At 50.4% G+C, this 21,690-nt stretch overlaps 1 protein-coding gene across 7 annotated transcripts in view; it reads left to right on the forward strand.

The window, feature by feature from the left end:
* The window catches only part of AGAP1 (ArfGAP with GTPase domain, ankyrin repeat and PH domain 1), a 418,223-nt gene that overhangs the window by 183,072 nt on the left and 213,461 nt on the right, over nucleotides 1–21,690 (forward strand). For all 7 annotated transcript variants that reach the window (XM_070422457.1, XM_070422459.1, XM_070422461.1 and 4 more), the window contains 2 exons: nucleotides 14,766–14,893; nucleotides 16,263–16,418. In XM_070422457.1, coding sequence (XP_070278558.1) covers nucleotides 14,766–14,893; nucleotides 16,263–16,418 — 284 coding nt within the window. The remainder of the gene's footprint in view (nucleotides 1–14,765; nucleotides 14,894–16,262; nucleotides 16,419–21,690) is intronic.

Here is a 21,690-nt window from a genome sequence, read left to right on the forward strand (position 1 = left end):
CTCTGCTATTCTGTGACTTGTTTGTAAAGTGTCCATCAGGGTTGTTGTTTTTTAATGCCATTTAAAAATATATATGTTTTCATTGATTTTAGAGAAAGAAGAACAGAGAGAGAGAGAGAGAGAGAGAAACATCAATGTGAGAGAGAAACATCAATCAGCTGCCTCCTGCCAGGTCCCCTACCAGGGATCGAGCCTGCAACCCGGGATGTGCCCTGACTGGGCATCCGGCTGGCGACCTCTTGATGTATGGAACGATGCTCAACCACTGCCCAGGCCAGGGCTTAATGCTTTTTTTTTTTCTGGTGAGTTTGAGCCATGATGTCACCAAGGACAACATTCCTCGGTGTTTTGTTCATGAAGGACATTGTCTTAGGGTGGATTAAAGTGAGACTTCTGGGTAAAGAGGAAAGGGTTTTGAACTTGTGGTCTAAAGAATCATTATAATCTTTCACCTACAGCTAACACATATGCTCCCAGTCAGATGCATTCAAAAATAGGCTTAATGCTCTACAACTCTGGGCCCTTTCTCACCCTTAGTGGGACCAGAGACGTTAGTGGTAATTAGGAAGGAGATCACGTCTTCCCCAGGGATCGTTGGGCAAGGCCATGAAGGCCTGTTGTCTCCCTGGGAAGAGAAGGGTGCTGACTGTCCCTCTCGCCTGTGACTCTCCACCTCACTGCCGTGGTGGAGGGCGTGTGAGAACGCCTTACTCTGGGTGCACCTACAAAACATGACCTGAGCCCGGCCAGAGGGGCTCAGGGGTGGAGCGTCGACCTATGAACCGGGAGGTCATGTTCGATCCCCAGTGTGGGGTGTGCAGGAGGCAGCCGATCAAGGATTCTCTCTAGTCATTGATGTTTCTCTCTCTCTCCCTCTCCCTTCCTCTCTGAAATCAATAAGAATATATTTAAAAACCAACAACATGGTGCTGAGGGAAAAGAGGCACACGTGTAAGAGTACAGAATGAACGCCTCCGTCTGCCTGAAGTTCCACAACAGGCGAAGCTCATCTGTGGCTTTTTAAAAAAAAACCTGTGGCTGTGAGGAGATGAGGGGGAGTGTTGGGGGAGGGGCAAGAGGGACTCCCTGAGGGGGTGGACGTATCCTGAATCTTCATGGGGACGGGAGTTAGGCGTCATTTGTTGAAACTCATGGAAGGGTACAACTCAGATTTTTACATTTCATGATCTGGACATTTATTCTCAAAAAAGGAACCTTGAGCAGTTAATGAATGAGAGTTACTTATGCCCAGGCTGAACTGCGTAGGGGGAAAGTGAACTGATGTCTGCAACATTTAAAATGCAACAGAAAATAAGATGATGGGCAGATGGTTGTATATCTCTCACAGCAAGTTTAGCAACATGGTATAGTGATAAAGTCCAGGTGGTGTGGAAATGGGCGTTCACTCAGATCCTCTCAACTTTTGTGCATGTTTAAAATTTACATGTTGCCCAAGCTGGATAGAGCGTCGACTTGCAGACCAAAGGGTCCCGGGTTCGATTCCAGTCAAGGGCAAGTAGCTGGGTTGCAGGTTCCTCCCCGACCCGGGTCCTGGTCAGGCTCATGCAGGAGGCAACCAATCGATGTGTTTCTCTTACATCAGTGTTTCTCTCTGTCTTTCCCTCTCCCACTCTTCCTAAAAATCAATGGAAAAATATCCTCAGGTGATATAACAACAAAATAAATAAAATTTTGCATGTTAATAATTTAGGGGAAATCAAAACAGTTGTTAATCCATTTAAAGTATTGCTGTAGGTATTTTACATTAAGATGGGCTCATATAGCCCTGCTGGTTTGCTCAGTGGTTAGAGTGTCAGCCCACACACTGAAGGGTCACAGGTTTGATCCCCAGCCCCGGGACACATGTAAGGGGCAACCAATTGATGTGTCTCCATCACATCAATGTATCTCCCCCCCAACACACACACACACACTCTAAGAAATCGGTGGAAAAAATATCCTAGGGTGGGTATTATTAAAAAAAAAAAGATTGGCTCATATAAACTGACTTCAATGTGAAGAACTTTCTCACTCACTGGGAGAGATGTGCGGTATTATTATGAGGTCTATGTTTTTTTAATGAGGCTTTTCAAAATTGAAATGCATCCTTGATTCTTTTAAGAATTTCAATAATTCATAGAAATTGGAGGTAACCGATAGGGATAGTATGACTTCGTCACTGTTACTAAATCACAGCAGATTACAAATTCAAAAATCAATCAGTATTCTCTGCTGAAGTCTAATTAACACTTAAACATTATTAGTCACAAATGTGAAATCTTGATCGGCAATGACCTCGGGTATTCTAAATGTAAATAAAGTTAGATTTAGATCCCTTTTAATTACCTGAGGTACTGTGAGTAATTACCGTGGCAATTGATAAACTTAATTTCTTTTTAAAGGAAAAAAAAAAAACTTACCGAAAGTTTCTCTGCGCTATATACTTAACTCTTCTGTAACCGTGATCCACGGGGGAAGAATTGTCTCAAGCCCTATATTAATTCTATAGAATGTGTGTCATTTCTTTATTTGGGCTCTCAAATTCACGTGACATAAATGCCTGCTGTCGCTATAATAGCACAAAAGGAGAAACTCGCCCAAAGGAGTGTTATGTTTGGAAGGGTGGGTTTCCGGGGATGGTGCCGCTTAGATAGTAATTGAGGGTGTGGGGAGCGCGTTCCTGCGAGTCTGTGCACAAAGGCCGTGAAGAGCGGGTGGAAATCTGTTCTGTCATCTCATCCTTCTTCCTAATTGCATCACAATACATGGCCTAATCCAGCCTGTGTGTCACTGTCACCTCTCTGAGGCCTCCGTGCGGGGCCACCTGCGAGCTCGTCGCTCATGAGGGGGGTGGGGGGGGGGGGCGTTTTCTCAGGCTCCAACCAAGACGTCGTCTCCCCCACTTTAGGGAGAAAATGTCTTTCTTGTGGAGATTGTAGTAAGGATAGCTATTTTTGGAAATAGGAAAACAGCTTCAATGGGAATGGGTATGTCCATTCTTCTTGCCAAGTACAAGGTATCTGAAGGAGATGTTCCTGTGACAAGTGGGCGGGGGGGGGGGGGGGGGTTCGTGCCATGTCTGAACGCCCTTCTCTGGGGAGCAGGTGTATCTTAAAACAGGAAGGAAATTAGACTGATAGATTTGGTTAAACGGGTATTAAACTATATCAATTTTTAAAAAAAGAAAACCAATTATTATAATTGACTGTATTTGTCTCAAGGTTCCTGCTTTCAACATCCTTTTACAGCCTTATGTCTGATGCAGTCTCTTATTTTGGACCCTTTCCGTCTCCTACCTATTCTTGTCAGCACCTCCTCATCTTTCTTTACATCTGCGTGCCATTTCTTTCGCTTGGATAATTTCACACCATCAGTTTTGTGCGCTCCTCACTTTTTGTGGCATCTCTTCTTTTTTCACGATTTAAATCCCTTTCTGCAGCCCCTTCTCCTCCGTCAGCCCCGCCTGCGGCACCACAGGCATCTCTTCGTGGTCTCTCCTTCACGTCACTCATAAGCCCTGTGAGCATATTTTGTGACCCATCTTTGGCCCTTTCAAGACATCGTGGGTCTGAAAGGGGAGACCTGAGCCTCCCTGGTGCCGAACGTTCAGGGGGCCCCGTGCGGCCTCAAGTGCCCTAGGGTGAGCCTTCGCCTTCGGGTGTCAGGAACCCCCGCTCGGCAGCCATCAGCCCGCTCTGCGAGACAGCTTGATGAGTCGAGGAGAAGTGACAGGTTCATTTTTCCCCTCTGTGTTTCAGCCATTTATCTTTCAGGTCCTCGCCTGCCATCTAATTGTATTGCCAATTTATTGGGGGCCGCGCCGCCTCGTCTGGAAAGTGCTGATTTGCATCCGACATGAGAACGAGTGAGAGAGGAAGTTAATCCCTTCCGGGCCTGGGGGACAGGTCTGCGCTGGGCCCTGTCTCGGCCCGACAGACGCTTTCTGATCGGTGTCTGTGTCTCCGTGCTGACCTGGGCCTTGGTGAGAACCTCATCTCACCCTCGTCCAGAAAACTCCGTTTTTTGAAATATATTTTTATTTCAGAGAGAGGAAGGGAGAGGGAGAGAGAGATAGAAACATTGATAAGAGAGAAATATTGATCCTCCCCCTATTGGGGATTAAGCCCTCAACCCAGGTATGTGCCCTGAGGGGAATTGAACTGGTGACCTCCTGGTGCGGGGGGATGGGGGGGCATGCTCAACCACTGACCCACACCGGCTGGCTGCTCCGCCCTTTGAAAGGTCTGTACTATGTGCTTTTTGCACATCTTTCTACATTTCAGATCACCCTGAGCTGTGTTAGCTGCTTTCATCTCTGCTCACTGTGTTCAGGATCACTTATAACAATGCTAAGGGGAGGTGGGCTGGACGAGGTGGGGCTCAGCCCTGTGTCTCACCGCAGTGTGAAGAGAAGAGAAAAGCTGTCCTACCCTGAGCTGGTGGGGTCCTGAAGGAGAAGCCCTTGGTCCATGAGGTCCAGGGAACCAACTGGCAGAGCTGGGTGCCTCCTGAGGGGCACTGCTCAGGCGCCAAGCAGCACGAACTGGCACAAGGGTACCCGGGCCAGGACTCGTCAGGAGCGCATACCCGTCCCAGTGTGGCGCCCTGCTTCTCTGGGCAATCGCCACACATTGCTTTTATGCACAATCCAAGCACAGTTGTATTCTTTCTAAACCTCTGGTCCAGGGTCCTGGACAAGGAGCCAGAGACACAGAACAAGTCTCTCAGGCTGGGCTGGACCTGGGTGAAGAACCCGCGATCCCTGAGCATAGTGAGGGCCTGGGGGAGTGAAAGATGTTAAGTTTGGGCGGCAGGCAGAGAGGGAAACCCGCCAGGGCCCCCACTGGGAAGGAGGGTTGGTGTGGCAAGGTCTCGGATGACTCAGGCAGTGAGTGTGGTGCTGAGGAAGGCCAGACAGCATGTGTAAGCGGAGGGTCAGGCTTGGAGGGTCCCTGGAATGTCCAGGGCTGACCGTGCGCTGGGCGTGCTGTTGACGGGAGCTGTGGTGGAGTCCTGGGACCTCCGGGCCGTGCCCTGCGCAGCACCTCCCTTCTCTCCGAGGGGAGAAATGCTGATTGAGGGTGGGGCCCAGCAGCCCGTGCCCAGACTGACTGAAGGGCGTTTGACAACATGGCCTTGGGATGAACTGAAACTTCATTTTCAGAGGAGTGGATGTTTGCAGTCCTGTGGGTCTGGACAGGGTCCCTGTGCCCTTCAGCGGCCTGAGACCCCACAGGGTCAGCGTCTTGGTTCCCACTGCCCATCAGCCCAGTGTGTGGCACTCGGACACCCCAGGGCAGTTGCACTTTTGGACTCAATTTTAAAGGACACTTGTGCCGTGAAGAAGGGGACTGCATCTCCTGGGAGATAATTTGATGTCCTTGTTGCCACAAATAATAACTTGTGGCAACAAGTTATGATCAGAATAATCATCCTTGAGTCCACATATAAATAAACATCAGATTGCCCGGCCGGCATGGCCCAGTGGTTCAGCATCGTCCCATGCACCAGGTGGTCACGGTTCAGTTCCGGGTCAGGGCACATGCTCCGGTTCCAAGCTCGATCCCCAGTGGGGGCATGCAGGAGGCAGCTGATCGATGCTTCTCTCTCATCATTAATGTTTCTATCTCTCCCTTCCTCTCTCTCTATAAAAAAATCAATAAAAACATATTTAAAAAAAAAAAACATCAGAAAGACCAGCTTTTTTTTTTCTTAGTTTTATGTTCTCTCACTTTCTCTGAAAGGAAGCGGGAACTGCAGCTGCCTGGAACGGTAGACGTTTCCCCTCTTTCTCAAATTCTGAAATTCCTGTCGGCAGCCGTGACTTTGCCCGTCCTGAAGGTAACTGTTTATTACAGCCGGCGTTTCAGTCCCGGTTAATAGGAGCAATTAAACAATAGCTTCATTTCCAGCAAATTAACAACCGTAATAGGTAATTGTGACATAAATGAAGATAAATTTGTTTTAATACAAGAGATAAAAAGAATACAGACAAGAACTGAATCTCAGATTAAGAATTCAGACTTCATTGCTTTGTGGAAGTTGAACGCTTTGCTGGAAGAAATTAAAGGGAGCCTGGGTTTTTTTTGCCATGTCCCGTCTTGGATCACAGGGCTTTTTCTTTTTAATACCATAGCAGTGTTGTCAGAGTGTGTGTGCAGGTGCATAGAAGGTGAGTCCTCCAGGAGTTCCCCACCGAACCCTTTCTCCCAAAGACTTGCTGGGGCCTGGGGGCCCAGAGATGCACAGAAGAGCGTTTCCAACGAACTTCGTGACCTGTTCCAGGTGTAGGACACCTGTCCGTCCGGGTTAGTAGCAGCTGTAATTAGGAACTGTTCTGGTGGCTGATGGTTTGTTTTGTGGAAACATGCACATGCTCAGGTCAGACCCGTTTGAGGACCGTAGACGTGGTGTCCGTGGGAAGCGGGGCTTTCGATGGGGCAAGTAGGCCGAGGGAGGACGGCTGGGGTTTGGAGGGAGTGGCAGGAACGCGGCCGCCTTGCTGGACGAGGGTCTGAGTTTCTCCTGCCGAAGTGAAGGTCTAACTTTTGTTGAGGGACAGGGTCCGGGCACTTTCTCAATACGGTGCGTGTCCTCGGGTTTCAGGAACCGTAACTCCGTGTAGGTTACATGCCCACATCGGCTTTGACGGGTTGTAAACTGGGGTTCAGCCAAAACGACATCACTGAGTTTCTGTCACCTTAGAACTTCTTTTAGTTGCTTTGCATCATCGATAAAACAGGTGTAAGGGTAGAGTCAGAGCAGTTTCAGGTATGAGAGTCTCAAAACTAAATATCACCGTGCCTCTGAGCCCGGGGAGCCAGGCTCCTGAGTCCAGACCCTGGGACGTCCATCACAGAGCACCCGCCCCCCCCCCGCCCCCCCGCCCCGCGCGCAGCGCGCACACACGCACGCACTCCTTTCTCCAGTGTCCAGATAGGGATGGCCTGCATCTTCCAAACCAGCCACGTGTCCTCCCAAAGCATCTTGTCACTTGTCCTGGAAGAGTTTTGATGGCCTCCTGGTGCCTTAAGGATTGAGTCCACACTTGTCACTTTTCTTTGCATATGAGATTCTTAAAATGTATTCCCAGTTCCCCTGTGAATCTTCTCCCTCACCTTCTCATACGTTCTCGCCCATCCCCATTGGGGAGTCTGCGTTCCTTCCTTTATCCAGGTGGCCAGGGCTTGATGAGGGCCAGGTGCACGTTGGCCCTGGGAGTGCAGGGGAAGCATGGTGCCTGGTGTTGGCAGAAGAGTCGGCGGCCGGTCACATTGGCCCATTGCCTCGGCACGTGAACTGACTATTCTCTGATGGGCAGCACCGTCTGGCAGGATATACAGGTGTGTCAGTGCCAGGGTCCCCGAGTGTGGGTCCCCATGGTTCACTAATTGTCATAAGGCATCAAACAACCCAAGAGACCTTCAAGCACACCGCACGGCTCCCCCCCCCCCCCCCGTTTTCATTTTGTTACTGTTTGGGCACAGCCTCTATACTTGAAACAGAGACAATATGGAAATAAACCTAGGAGATGGGCACAGGGTTACCGCCATACAGAACACACCCTTTATTTTAACATTCATTAACTTTGAGAAAAAATCCACTTCACATTTCTTTTCACTCCTAAGTCACAAAGTCAGAACTCATAGATAATTTGGTAATTAATTTCTTCTTAATTAATAAGATAGTTTAATGATCACTCAACTGTAATTTAAAACTGAGTTGAGACGTTAGGGGATCTTTTATTTGTTGCTGGAAGATTTACAGTCCCTGGCGGTTCCATTATTTATGGGTGTTCGCCTCTCAGCCCTGCCCCCGCCCTGGCTCTGAGGGAGGAGCCTGGTGGACGGTGCAGGACACGCTGCCTTTGGGTGCTGGCAGCAGCGGAGGTGGACCGGTGCACCTGGTATCCTAAAATGGAGTAAAGTTTCTGTGGAGTAAAGTTGGAGTCTCAAGCCAGTTGATTTTCACAAGTGTGTCTATTATGAAGATGAAAAATATTTTTATTAGATTTATCACTCATACTTAAGTTCCTGTCTAGCATTGCTTACTCAAAACTATGGGTCTCCCACCCCCACCCAGACTGGCCTCCAGGGCTGCCTACAGCTGAAGAATCATCCTCTCCCTCACATTTGGCTTCATTTACACCGTGTCCACTTGGCATCTAATTGTGGCTCTTCAAGTCTGCATGCTTCTCCCCAGGGCCACCCTCAGCTAGCACCCCCACCCCCACCCCCACGAGGCATCTGCCTCCAGCACAGCCCGAGGCGTCCTTGGGACTCTTGGAGAGCCCTGTGCGGAGAGCCCTGCAGAGTCCCGAAGATGCTGCAAAGCTCATGGAGCAGAATTGATGTTGGAAAGGACAGAATTGTGCAGAACGTTTAGAAGCAGATTATCACCAAGCTACTTGATCACTTAAATCTCCAGGCTCCAGTGGAGTTGGGGGGGGGGGGGGGGCGCGCGAAGTGGGGAGGACCGGCCAGTTTGGGGCTCTGGGGACCTGCACAGGGAGAAGGTTGGGTGGTGGAGCTGAGTGAGTGATGAGTGAAGAAAGGGGATGTGGGACAAGGGACCCCGCCTCAGCCCATCTCTGGTGAAGGGGAGCTCCTTTGATGGAGGGTGAGGATTTTGCTCCTGGAGTGGAAGCTGCTAAAATTAGAGACCTGGTGGTGCCCCTCTTTTCCTGCCCGTCCCCCCCCCCCCCCCCCCCCCCCCACACACACCTTTCCCGGCTCACAGGTGGCCCTGCGGAAGTCCTTATGAATTGATGAATTCAAGTCAATCATTTAATCCACAGAGGATGTTTTGCTGATTAAATTCACTAACATTTATTGGACTATGCCAAAAATATCATAATCATTAATGAAGTTAAAAAGCTTGATTTGTGCTTAATTTTGGATAGTGTGGGTGACAGCTGGTGCCATGCAAAAGGAGCCTCAGAGGTGACCCTGCCCTGGTCCAGAGCAGGAGGCAGAACCTCATGTGAGTGGGGACGGGCGAGTTGTTTACTGAGCAGTTTCTATACACCAGGCTCTAAGGATTCAGGGCGAGGACTAGAGCTGTATCCCTTCATCAACATACCCCTCTGTGTGTGACGTGTGTGCACACATATGTATACACACGGTGTACATGTGTGTACATGTGTGTGTGTGCCTGTATACATGTCCATGCACACACAGCTGTGCCTAGTCCAGGTACAGGTGAGATGCGGAGCTGTTCACATTCGCACCTGTGTGTGTTTGGGGTTTGGGGCTCCACGGAGCAGTCTGGATGGGTAGGACAGGAAGGCTCCCAGGGCGGTGGTGCTGAGGTGGGGGCTCTTCGAGGACTTGGCCATGGGGAGATGGAAGGCATGTTCTGGGCAGGGGTGGGGGTAGGCAGCTGGAGTTACAGACTGTAGAGGGCCAGTGGCTGAGACAGCTGTAGGACTTCTGTCTGGTTGTATGTAGGCTGTGGGGCTGGGAATGTGGGGATGTGGGGTTTCAAAGGCTTCCTTGGCCAGCGTGGGGTTCTGAGCCAGTTGAGAAATGAGACCAGAGACTTGGGCCCCAGGACGATCCCATCATTACTAATGGATTGGTAAACGGCCCTGGAAGATGAAGCGTGCCTGGACTTCCTGTGGGGCAGTGGTTCTCAACCGTCTGGCCCTTTAAATACCGTTCCTCATGTTGTGACCCAACCATAAAATTATTTTCGTTGCTACTTCATAACTGTAATGTTGCTACTGTTATGAATCGTAATGTAAATATCTGATATGCAGGATGGTCATAGGCGACCCCTGTGAAAGGGTCGTTCGACCACCAAAGGGGTCACGACCCACAGGTTGAGAACCACTGCTGTAGTGAAAACCAGGGTCCCCAGATGGTCACAGGCCTCGAGGAGCCCACACTGTCCCCTGAGCTGCGGGCACTGGGAAGGGATAGGCCTCTCCTCCCACACCCACTGGGCGTGTCACCCCTCCCGTGTGCCGGAGGACCTGTGATGGCAGGAGTGTCAGGGTCGTGGAAGGCAGAGCACTCACCTCGCAACCATGGGCGCCCCTTGTGTGAGGAGGTTCAGGGCGTCTGCAGGATGGGGGGGCCGTTAGACTGTAAGCAGGACGATTGGCCGTATAAAAGGCCATCTGCAGCATGATCCTTTGGGCGGCCGTGGAGGGGACTGCTTTTGGTAACCAGCATGGAAAGATGAGGTCTTGGGTGGAGGCAGTGGCCGTGACGATGAACTTGAGAGAGATTCTGGTGGTAGAATCTACCGTCCGTCATGTCTCCTACTGAGTGTGTGAGGGGGGCGGCTAGTCAGTGGAGGGGGAATCTGGAGAAGCAGGTCTGGTGGCCAAGGGGAGGCTCGGGCTGGGCCCTGTGGACATTGAGAATCGTCTCCCTCCTGCCCGGGAGCTGCGAGTGGTGCTCGGAGACGCGGTTCTAGAATGCAGGGAGCCCAGGCTGTGATGTGGACGTGCAGCCGTGGGCATCGAGGTGGAGAGGCTGCGGGGGAGGGCATGGAGACCGAACAGGGTGAGAGAGGGAAGCCCAGAGTCCCCCACGGGGAAGAGCCTGGGAAGGAGGAGGAGGAGCTGCAGGCGGGGGAGGAAACAGGAACGTGGGGGCCACGGAAGGAGGGAGGGAGGCAGGACAGCAGGGCACCTGCAGCGACGCCCATTGCTGCCCAGCGGTCAGGTAAGATGCCCCCTCCCGGCCATCACCAGTGACCTTGGTGATGCGGGCTGTGTCCAGGCTGAGGAGGTCAGGAGAGCGGGAGGGACATCGGGGACAGTCCAGCTGCTTCCGAGAAGGCAGATTGTGAAAATGGAGTTTAGCCGGCATTGGCTGAGCCCCTCCTGGGCCTCTTTTATCTGTTCCCCAAATAAACTTGAAGGATCATGGAGAGAGTGAGAGGTCAGAGAAAGGGACACATGGTCCCTGTCCTGGATGTGCTAGGATCTCGTGGGGATGCTGGCCGGGAGATAGGGTGTCTCCTGGCCCCGAGGCAGTGTCCCGGGGGGATGGGGGGGGATACAGGCCGCCTGACGGAGCCCCTGCCCTGCTGTGGTCCCCTCTGCCTTGTTGTTTGCATCTGTGGACTGGCTCAGCGTCCGATGTAAAGGAGGGAAGAGGCCAGGGCACCGTGTGCGGCGGGCCTGCTTACTGGTGTAGCCGGGCCTGTTCTTTCCCTCTTAGTGGGAGTGATGGGAAAAGCAAAGCGGAAGCAGGTGTGGGCACCATGCCAGGGTTTAATGAGGTCTGATTTGGGAGCTGAGTCTCAGATTTACCACTAATTAAAGGGTGCCATTTGTCATCTATCCGATGGAAAATTTAAAATTTGTGGCGATAGTAAATGTCTAACTCACTTTGCTTGTTGCTTACATTTAAATTGAAGGATGGAAATACATACATGAAAGTGTCCTTAAGGGATTGGCTTTAAAAACGGTCTCAACTTCATGACCCGGGTCGAGCAAGGGCCCTTGCCAGCCCCCAGCAGCCCCTGCACTCTGCCCCCTGGGCACTGGCGATCTCTGTGCTTCGTTTTGAAGCTTATACAGTGTATATAGATACAATTGAAGGGGTTAACTAAGGATATCTGTTATGGATTACCTAAATCAAACTCAAAATGGTGGGAGGAAGTGACCTGAAACAGCAGTGAGCATTAGTGTGGAAATGCCAGGGGGTCCGTGAAGTTGGCTGGCGTCAGCAAAACAGAGAACATTCGCAGCGGATGCTGCTGACCTTGTGGCCACTTCGCTCCCCTGGCGACTGTGTAGGGACGTCGGTCACCAGAATCAAGGAAACATCACTTCTCAGTGGTAAGGGTTTCCTCTTCTTCTAAGTAACCTCAGTGCTTGTGTTCTGTTTGAATCATTCATTCTCACACGTTTCTATAAAATATGTAACATCCTCATTTGTTGTATGATCCAATGTAGACAAAACTCAGAGGCTATAAAAATGGCCCAGTCAGCATAATCTGGGGTAATATTATGTTTTAAGTCTATTAACGTTTAAATGTTCTGAATATGAGTAGTTAATGATTCCAGTTACAATGGAACAATGCCCCCACCCCACCCCCCACCCCAGGCGACAGGAGTTCCCTGTCCTTGGCTTCGGTTTTGGGGGAGGGGCTCACCGACTCACACAGACCATCTCATCTCTCATGTCTTGTGATTCACCCCGACTTTTGCAAGATCATTTGAGGGATGGGCCGGGGCACTGTCTTAGACGGCCGTGGTCTCTTCAGGTTATAGAGCCGGTAGGCAGCTCATGGGGATCCCAGAGATTTTCGTCCTCGCTGTGGAGAGGGTGCCAAACCTTACACAACAGTTGCTTCATCCTCTCCTTTTCCTCTTACTAGTCCTCTTCTTTTCTTTTCTTTTTTTTAAGTATTTTTTTAAATTGAGTTTTAGAGGAAGGGAGAGGGAGAGAAACATTGACATGTGAGAGACATTTATTTGCTGCCTCCTGCATGGCCCCTACAGGTGTTGAGCCCACAGCCCAGGCACATGCCCTGACAGGGAATTGAACTGGCCATCTTCTGGTGCACGGGACGATGCCCACCAACCACCAACCCAGTCATATTGGCCAGGGCCTTTTACTAGTCTTCTTCCTTCTGAAGTCAGATACTCGCATTGCCCTCCGTTGAGTTTTCCCTACTTTTGTGGGTTATCCTGTAGTTTTGAAAGAGTCTATTTTAGAACAACATACTTGTAAATAATTTCATTTCTTCCATTGGGGTATGGACATAACAATATGGGAAAATAGAACAAATGTGAGTAAAGTTAAAAAATGCCACAAGTTATGAGCGTGAATTTACCAAAAGTATTACCAAAAATGCTACCAGTGTTTTGTAATAAATGTGGTAGAACAATAATTAAATGAACAGGATTTTAACCCTTACCCTCTGGCTCATGCTCTGTACCACCCTGTCCGTGTTTGATTGGGTGGGAGAGGGACTCGCAGGTAAAAACGTTCTTGTGGCTGGTGAACTTGCTCTTGCGGGCCTCCACGGAGGAAGGATGGGACATTCATTTGACTTACCTTAGAAAGCTCCTCAGATCTCCCTGCGAAGAAAACATTTGCAGGAACTGTCTGCAGAGATCTCCAGATGCCCAGCCCTGTTAATTCTGACCTGTGTGCTTTTTAATGAGCTTTCAGATCAAAGTCACTCTGGCCTTCCAACTGCAGAGTGACTCTGAGGCTGCAGTAAAATAACATGCATTCGAGTTGATAATCAGAAACCCCCTTTTGCTCTCCTCCCTCCTCCAAAAAGAAGTAAATGGGCAATCCCCCAAATAGTCATGATTTTAACTTAATTTACTCCTGGTCTCTGGGATTTCAGCTCACTGGCACGACACATGTGTTGCAGCTGTTGGAATCTGGTCTTAAATTTTATTTTTGAGTTCACATAATGATTTATAAAATCCTCTAATATACGTCTTCAAAGACCCCAGATCAATACGCCGATGGTTTTGAAATGACAGAGTGCCCCACTGTTCCTCTGTAATTTAAACATGATTAGCTGATGAAGGTTATGATCAATACACTACGGGAAGATAAATTAATTGATATCATCCTTTCAGGATGATAAGAGGCCTATTGGAGGTGGGCTGTACCTAATGAGGCTGGCTCTCATCTCTGGGAGCCATTTTTTACATATTGCGTTTTCACTTAATCATATTTATACTATCATTCATTTACATGGAGGCCATAAGCTCCGGACAAACTGGTTCCTTATTACAATTGTGTTCATTTGGAGGAGAAATGGCCTGCGGATGCCGTGCGCTCCCTTCTGTGTTGTAACCTTTTGCTGGGGGCAGTGATGCGCTCCTGTGCATGGGTGTCCGCAAAAAAAGAGCAACTCTCTGGACAAACACAAGGATTGAATATCATTGAACTTAATTACAGCTCGTCCCCAAAGACACACATCTATTCAAATAAAAGCTGCAGTTACTCTCCTGCAGTGACACCTATGGGTGTAGGAAGAGCTTTCTAATCGTTGACTTCCTTTCCAATTAAATCCAATATGCTTTATCAGCGAGCCTATTTGCCGGGACAAGTTATGGCTGGTTGAATTTAGATTCGTATTGATTAAGATAAACTTCCGATGTGTGTAGCAATATATTTAAATAAAAAAAAGCCTTTGATATCATTACATGTCCTTGAATATAATTCTGTGAGGCAGCTTGCAAAGTTGAGTGATTCTTTGGGCTATGCAAAAAAACAAACAGATTTTTTATTTTTCAAGATTTGGTTACATTAACCTGTCTTACTTAGGATTATTTTTGCCACAGGTAACTAAGGGTGGGGCGGAATCTAATTATCAGAATAACTTAAACAAGATAGGAGTGTGTTTTTCTGTTTTACACTCAAGGTTTCTGAGGTGGTCTGTGAGGGTTCCTCCTGTCTCACACGCCACAGGTGTGGCTTTTGTTCCCAAGGTGGCCCCCCGGGACCACAGCCAACATGTGCTTTTTAAGCAGCAAGAAGGAAAGACACAGGGAAGGCATGGACCAGGGCCAGCTCTCCCAAGAAAGATTCCTGGGCACGGCCGCATGCCCCTTCTGTTGTCAGAACTTGTGCGCAGGACCACGTTCAGCTGGGGTGCAGGGGAAGGAGGAGGCTCCAGAAATGTCGCGTCCATGTCATGCACCAACTAACAATCAGGAATCCCGTTGCCGCAGGGATAGTGGGTTACAGGGACGGGCTCTGGTCCCCGCCACATTCTCTGCCTTTGGAAACCAGCCTCACGTGGACTTCTCTCTTCTCCCTGCCCACTAGTTGCCCAGAAGATTGTCGCCACGAGGAAGAAGCAACAGCTGTCCATAGGGCCCTGCAAGTCGCTCCCCAACTCCCCGAGCCACTCCTCCGTCTGCTCCGCGCAGGTGTCCGCCGTGCACATCAGCCAGGTACGTGGGGCGCACGAGAGGTTGGGCCCAAAGGCACGCCTGAGCCCAGGAGACCGTGCCTGTGCAGAGGGTCGTCCGCCAACCATAGGTGGTTTTTCTTTTTCTTTTCAACTTTCTGAATAACAGCAAGTTGGTAATTGGCTTAACATTTCCCTCGGACACTGCTGGGGCCAAGTGGTTTTTATGGGACGTATTCTTGAACGTTTCCCGTCACAGCCAGTGTGCTGGGGCAAGCTGGCCCAGAGATAGAGGGGAGCTGTGCTCACTGTCTTTGCTGTTGATTTAAATCACCCTGTGTTAGCCCTGGTCGGGTAGCTCAGTTGGTTAGAGCATTGCCCCAGTACGCCAAGGTTGCAGGTTCAATCCCTGGTCAGGACACATACAAGAATTAACCAATGAATAAATAAGTGGAACAATCTCAGTCTCTCTCTCTCTCTCTCTCTCTCTCTCTCTTCCCCCCTTCTCTCTCTCAAATCAATCCATTAAAGCATTTTCTTAAGGACCCCGTGTTGGCCTTCCTTCCGTCTGCCTGCAGGTGGGACAGTTGTGGATGGACGTCAGCAGTGCATCTCCCTGTGCGCCTAGATCGGGTAGCAGCCCTCAGTTACAATTCCCACGTCCCTGAGGCCCTGTAGAAACGATCTTTCCATAGCAACATTTGCTCAATTATTTACTCAGAAGTAAATGAAATAATTGTCACTATGAAGAACCTAACCAAAACCCCTTAAGGGAACGTGGCTTGTTTTTCTTGCACTCGCGGTTTTGATTGACATTTTGTGGACAGGTGTTAGCCACACGGGCACCTGGTAAAAGGATGCAGCGAGAAGGCTTCCAGTTTCGTGGGGAGTCGGTCAGTGATCATAGATATTCGAAGCCTGTAGAGGTTCTATGGAGAATGTTCACGCCTCCCTGTAGGCAGCTTTCGTTTTCTATGAATCTTGAAATACCTCCCAAAAGGTGTCACATTTTCCAGATGTCATTTTCAAACTGGGAGTGGTGGGCAGACAGTTTCCTGCGTGGAGCCTCGAGCAGTGAAGTAACCACAGGCCCCACGGAGTCCAACCAGCACCTTCCTTTTCAGCGGGAAGAGAAAGTGACTACATTTCACTTTCGAATTTTTAAAACAAGTGATAGAGGCTTGTTTTTCTTAAGTCACTTCTTGAAGGACTCCGAGAAAGGGTGGGTGTGTTCCGGAAGGAAACTGCCTGTGCCCGATGCCGACACCGGCTGCACAGCGAGGAGCTCCCAGCCTGGTGCGGGCGTCTCTCCGGGGTGACTCGCTGACTTGTTCGTTATGACCCCGCACGGGAGGTGGCATTCGGTTCCTGGAGTGTGTCCTTAACCAAACCTTGGTTTTGAATCATTGCAGACAAGTAACGGAGGCGGGAGTTTGAGCGACTATTCCTCCTCCGTCCCATCGACCCCCAGCACCAGCCAGAAGGAGCTGCGGATCGACGTCCCTCCCACTGCCAACACCCCGACGCCCGTCCGGAAGCAGTCCAAGCGCCGCTCCAACCTTTTCACCGTGAGTGTGACTTCAGAGATTTCCCATTAGTAGTCAGTCGTCTGCCCACCAGATGGTTCAGTGAAATTTGTGGAATCCAAACTAATGAGACTAACATTGATTTCCATGGAAGTCTGAGAAAATTATGGGATGCAAAGATTTAGATAGTGAGCAAAATGGGAATTTCTTGGTGTGCAGGTAGTTCTGATCCATGTGTCAAAAATGAAGGGTGAGGACCCTGGCTGGTGTGGCTCAGTTGGTTGGAGCGTCGTCCCGGACATGGGTATAGGTTCAATCCCCAGTCAGGGCGTGAGGTCTGCCTCTCTCTCTCTCTCTATCTATCTATCTTTATCTTTATCTTTATCTTTTCTCTCCCTCCTTCCCATCCTTCCTCTCTCCCCTCCCTTTCCTTCTCTCTAAAATTAATAAGAATATTTTAAAAAAGAGTGAGGGGTTTGTACAAAGATTATCTATGATGCTGTGACTCTCTTGGTCTCTAGCTAGAGACTGGTCACATTGGGATAAGAGCGATGATAAAACTGCCTAAATCCCCAGACGTGTGTGCCTGGCCTTTCCGGTGAGATAGAAAAGCCACACCAGCCCACCGACCCCTCCTCGGCCTGGGGTGCCCGAGGACTCGCCTCTCCCGGGTTGGAGGCTGGTGGCCACGAGGCTGTCCACCTGGGCCTTTCTTCAGGTCCTTGTGGAGCCTTTAAAAACGGTAGCTCAGCTCTGGCGCTGAGGCCTCGGAAGGCGGACTCTGTGCTTGTGTAGCTTTCAGAAGCTCCCAGGTGGTTGGGGCGCAGAGAACCCCTCACTGCAGAAGTGCTGCCTGCCTGTCCCTCCACACGCCCAGCGACGGCACCCATCCGTCAGGGCTCCGAGGGACGGTCCCTGGCTGGAGGAGGACCTGTCCCTCCAGGACTGGGTCTGTGCATGCGTTACATGTGCTTACCCACCATGCTTCCCAGCCGGTGGCTTTGCTCCTGGGGACGTTTGGAAATTCCTGGGGAAATTTTGAGCTGCCACCACGTGGGTGCTGGGACAGGGTTTCGCACTGCAGGCAACTGCTCATGGGCATGGTGACGACCAGGATGTGGCCGAACGCCCTCTGCTGTGCAGGCCCGCCCACAGCCAAGGGGCCGGCTCTGGTGCCCACGGTGCCCTGTTTAACAGTTGGACCTCCTTTGCTCGGCCACTGGTGATTGGATGCAGAGAAGCTCAATGTGCAGTCTTCCCGATCTCGAACTCAGGGAGGACTCTGCTGGGGTGGCCGGGGGCCTGTCGTCTGACTGCGGGCCTGTGGCGGGGTGGGGGGGGCATTGATGTGTGACCCCCCCCCCCCCCCATGTGGGCAGTGCTTTTCCCACTGGACAGTGGTTACTGCCCCAGTCCGTTGCTGGCAGCTCACGCCTTTTCTTTGCTGTGCCCTGTGCCACGTGAGTTCTGACAGACGCTGCTGCGGGAGGGACAGAGAGGACCCGACAGCAGGCTCGGAAGGCAGCCTCCCCTGCCAGCAGCAGTTTGACCTTGGGCAGGTTACTTAACCTCTCTGAGCTGGAAACAGCAGTAGTTGTGTGTGGTGGGTCTGCTGGGAAGATGCAGTCTTTGGGCATTGCTTTCGCTTTTTTCTCACGCCGCTGATCATGAAGTGACTTCTGAGAGTGGAAAGCAGAGGTGGTTGTGGGACAGGTGAGGAGAGGGGTGGCTAGGTGTCTGCGCAGAACAGGTGACTGACACGTGTCACTGTAAGTGCCTGAGGAAGCTGTTTCACCGTGAACCTCAGACACACCAAGAGTGACGGGCGGCCGGGCCCCCTCCCGTCTCTGTCCTGCACCCGCAGCACTTGCAGACACCGGGTCAGGGACTCGGGGCTGAGAAGGAGCCGCCTGACAGAACAGGCTGTGCCTCGCTCTTGGCTCGGTGGACTTGAGGAACCTCACTTGCTGAGGATGCGGAGAGGGTGGGCTTTGGGCGTGGACCAGAGCGCCTTCTGCACTTCCGCCCGCCTGTGAGGGCGGGGCTGGAGGAGAGACCGTCCTCCTAGCTCAGGAGAGTGTGGCTTTGGTTTCTGTTCTCAGAAAGATGAGGAGCCGGGCAGTATCTTTGAAAACTGGGCTGTGTAAGGAGAGCTCCAGCAGCCCCGTCCCCACAGGTTAAGGGTGGCCCTGGAATGTGCCCAAACATAGTATCTCGGACCCTGCCCACAGGAAAGGACAAAAGAGAAAACCTGGAGGCAGGAAGGTAATAGTAACTCAGTGAATGAAAGGTTAACAATAGCACCTCAGTAAATGAATGTTTCCTAACCCTGTGCTGTCGGCAGAGCCTGCTGGAGCCTGGGGTCTGCAGAGTCTGCCCACATTCGAGAGAAAGTGGTTTGGGGGGGGTGGGGGTCTCGGGGAGAGTCCATGGACACACTGCACAAGTGTGGGCCCTGCACACAGGCACCCTGGACGGGCCCAGTGCCCCAGGTGCCAGAGCCAATAAAAAATCCTGCTTACCTTGCCTGGAAGTCTCCCTTCATTAGGTCCCAGGGAAAGTCTCATAATGCAAAGGTCTGGCCCTGGAGCTGTGCTTTGTCATCGCTGTTGTCTTCCTCGCTAAATGCTGGAAAGCAGTTTGCTTGTAACCGTCAGACACAGAACCCAGCCACACAGGGTGGTTCGCAGGCACAGGAGCCAAGGGTCAGAAAGGAGCTGTGATGGCTTTGCCTCATGGCATTTAAGGAAACAGCTGGAATCCTGGATTTGACGTTGGACAGAGCGATGGCGATGATGGTGATGGTGACAGTGATGTGTTCGTATTTTTAAGTTGAAGATCTTAGAAATATTAACTCCACTAGATGTCAGTGTCACCCAAGGAATGAAAAGGAGGCATAATATTTTGAAATTGCAGCAGTGAAGCAACTAAACTCATTGTTACCAGTTTACACCTGTTCATAAACGTGTGGAATCTCAGAGACTTCTTCCCTGGTAATTGTTGGTAATTATTGGCCTAAATTGCCCCCCCCCCCCCCAAAAAAAAATGTGTTTATATGACAGTGTGTAGTAGAACGGAGGTGCCATATGCTGAACACTCTTAGTAAAAAACCGTGCAGGCTGGGATTGCAGTTCCCAGGCGAAGGGGCACTGTCCACCTTTATTAGAGTGTTGGAAAGAGGCTGAGGGAATGAAGTGGTGCAAACATCATTCCACAGACACCGAGCTTATAAATTTGACAGCGCCGACCTGTAATGCATCACGCTGGGCTAGATGTTTCTGTTTGCATATATGCACGATTTTACACGAAAATAAATCACAATGGACTTTTTACAAAATAGAAACTAAACATCTCTGCTGTGGCAGGAGATTATGTGTTTTACTTGTGGGAGGAATTGTACTTTACTAATCAAAAGCTAAATTATATATTATTTTGCTTAACTTTTTAAAAAAAATTATTGTTTTTGAGAAAAGAACAGTTAAAAGGCTATAGCCGTTCGATTCCTGGTTCTGTATTAGGGGTTCTTCGTACAATTAGGGTAGCTTAGTAGCCCTGATTTGTGTGTGGGTAAGATGCTTTATTTGCAAGTATGTTCAGGCATATAGGAACGGAAAGCACACAGACACACGCACTGTGCTGTGCGCCCCTCCAGTGCCAGCTGCTGCTCCGGGAAGTGAACAAGTCTCGGGGGGAAGTCACAGTTCCCCCCGACCCCCCACCCCATGTGTCCCCTGCCTCCCTGTCCGGGAAGCAGCCCGCCTGAACTGGGTGTTTACTGTGTCTGTGTGCATGCTGTCATCTTACTTTACTGTGTCTGTAATTGTACATGGCATTGCTTTGCCTCTCTTCGGGCTTTGGAAAACGGTGTGACTTACATGGTATTTCTAAAAGCTTCCTGTATCATGCCAACACCATTACACAGAGCCCCGCATGCCCCGAGACCAAAGATTGTGAGTACACGCTGCCCGGCTCATAGAAACTCACCGTAAAAATAAGGCAGCAAAGCTGATCGTGTAAGAAGGATGGTGTGGATGGCCACCGGGGAGTCCCACTCGGGCTTGAGGGGGAGGAGGTTTCTGTTGGGCATGAGGGCTCTGCCTAGAAGCTCCTGTCCCTGTGGCAGGCGGTTGATGGGGTTTTCGCGTCCTGGCTTCTTCCATCCCACGGGAGAAAGTTGATCATTTCTGTAGAGAGGGAGGTGATAACGAGCTCATCGCCACCTCTCTTCCGCTGTGTTCCTTGTCCGCCAGGTTAAGCAGTCACTCTGGGCGTATTGCTGGCCTTCCGTGGTGGGTGCGTAAACTCTTGTTAGGTTTCTAGTTGTGCATGTCAAGCAGACGCACCGCAGTCACTCCCAGCACAGGCGGCGGGGACCAGCGCTGCCGCGTAGCTGACAATTTCACGGAGCCATTTCAGCGGGAACGCAGCTGTGCTCCTGGGGCTGTCGTCTCCGAGCTGGGGAGCGTCCTGGGGATGTGTGTGTGGCAGTGTTTCTGTCCGGCGGGTCTGTGTTAGTTTAGTGGTCGGACTGTGCTCAGCGTGCTGTAGCAAACGTAATGGTGGGCTGAGATTCAGCAGACCCTCTCCTCTGCCTGACCGCTTGCCACCGCTCTCTCCTGGAAATGTTAGTTTTAGGGCTCTCACCAAAATGTTAGTTGTTGGGGAATTTAATTTCCGCTTGTATGGGCTGTGCTTCACTCTCATGCATCCTGGAGAGTGTGAGCAAACACGGACGGAGTTTATCTCCTCAGTCCCGCCTCCCCTGGAACCTGAGCGTCCTGCTCCCAGCGACTGGGGCAGATGTGCTGCCTCGAGGGAGACGTTAATGTTTTCATGTTTGTTTTGTTAATCATTCTGGTTAATAGTGAGTAATGAAGATGGATTTCCAAATTTATAAACTTCCAAAAGTACTTTTAATGATCTCTGTTGATTTAAATTTTTAAAAAATTATCCCTGTGAGCATTGAGTCTTCTTTTATCACAGGAAACCTCGAGTTCCACTTTCCCGGGAATGGAGATTTGGGAAGAAGAGAATTTAGGGTTATTGCCTAGCTCTTACCACACATTATTAATTAGAGAAAAGCGAGTCCCTAACCCCTAGCTAAAATTCATGGCAAGGAATTGATAAATGGCTCCGTTTCCCTTCTTGCCCACACTGATAAGCCTTCAGTTTTAGGTTCTCCTGCAACTTTCTATGTGTTGCTTGTTTCATTTCCTGTTCTGTCATTCCGGGCTTCGACCGTCCCAGGTAAACCAGTGCGCAGCGCCTGGCACGTAGGTGTTCCCTGAGTGGTCGCCGGGAAGCACGCTTTCTC

The sequence above is a fragment of the Myotis yumanensis genome, unplaced genomic scaffold (assembly GCF_028538775.1).
Source record: "Myotis yumanensis isolate MYYU_CA2020_CCGP unplaced genomic scaffold, mMyoYum1.0.hap1 SCAF_8, whole genome shotgun sequence".
In the NCBI taxonomy this organism is placed as follows: domain Eukaryota; kingdom Metazoa; phylum Chordata; class Mammalia; order Chiroptera; family Vespertilionidae; genus Myotis; species Myotis yumanensis.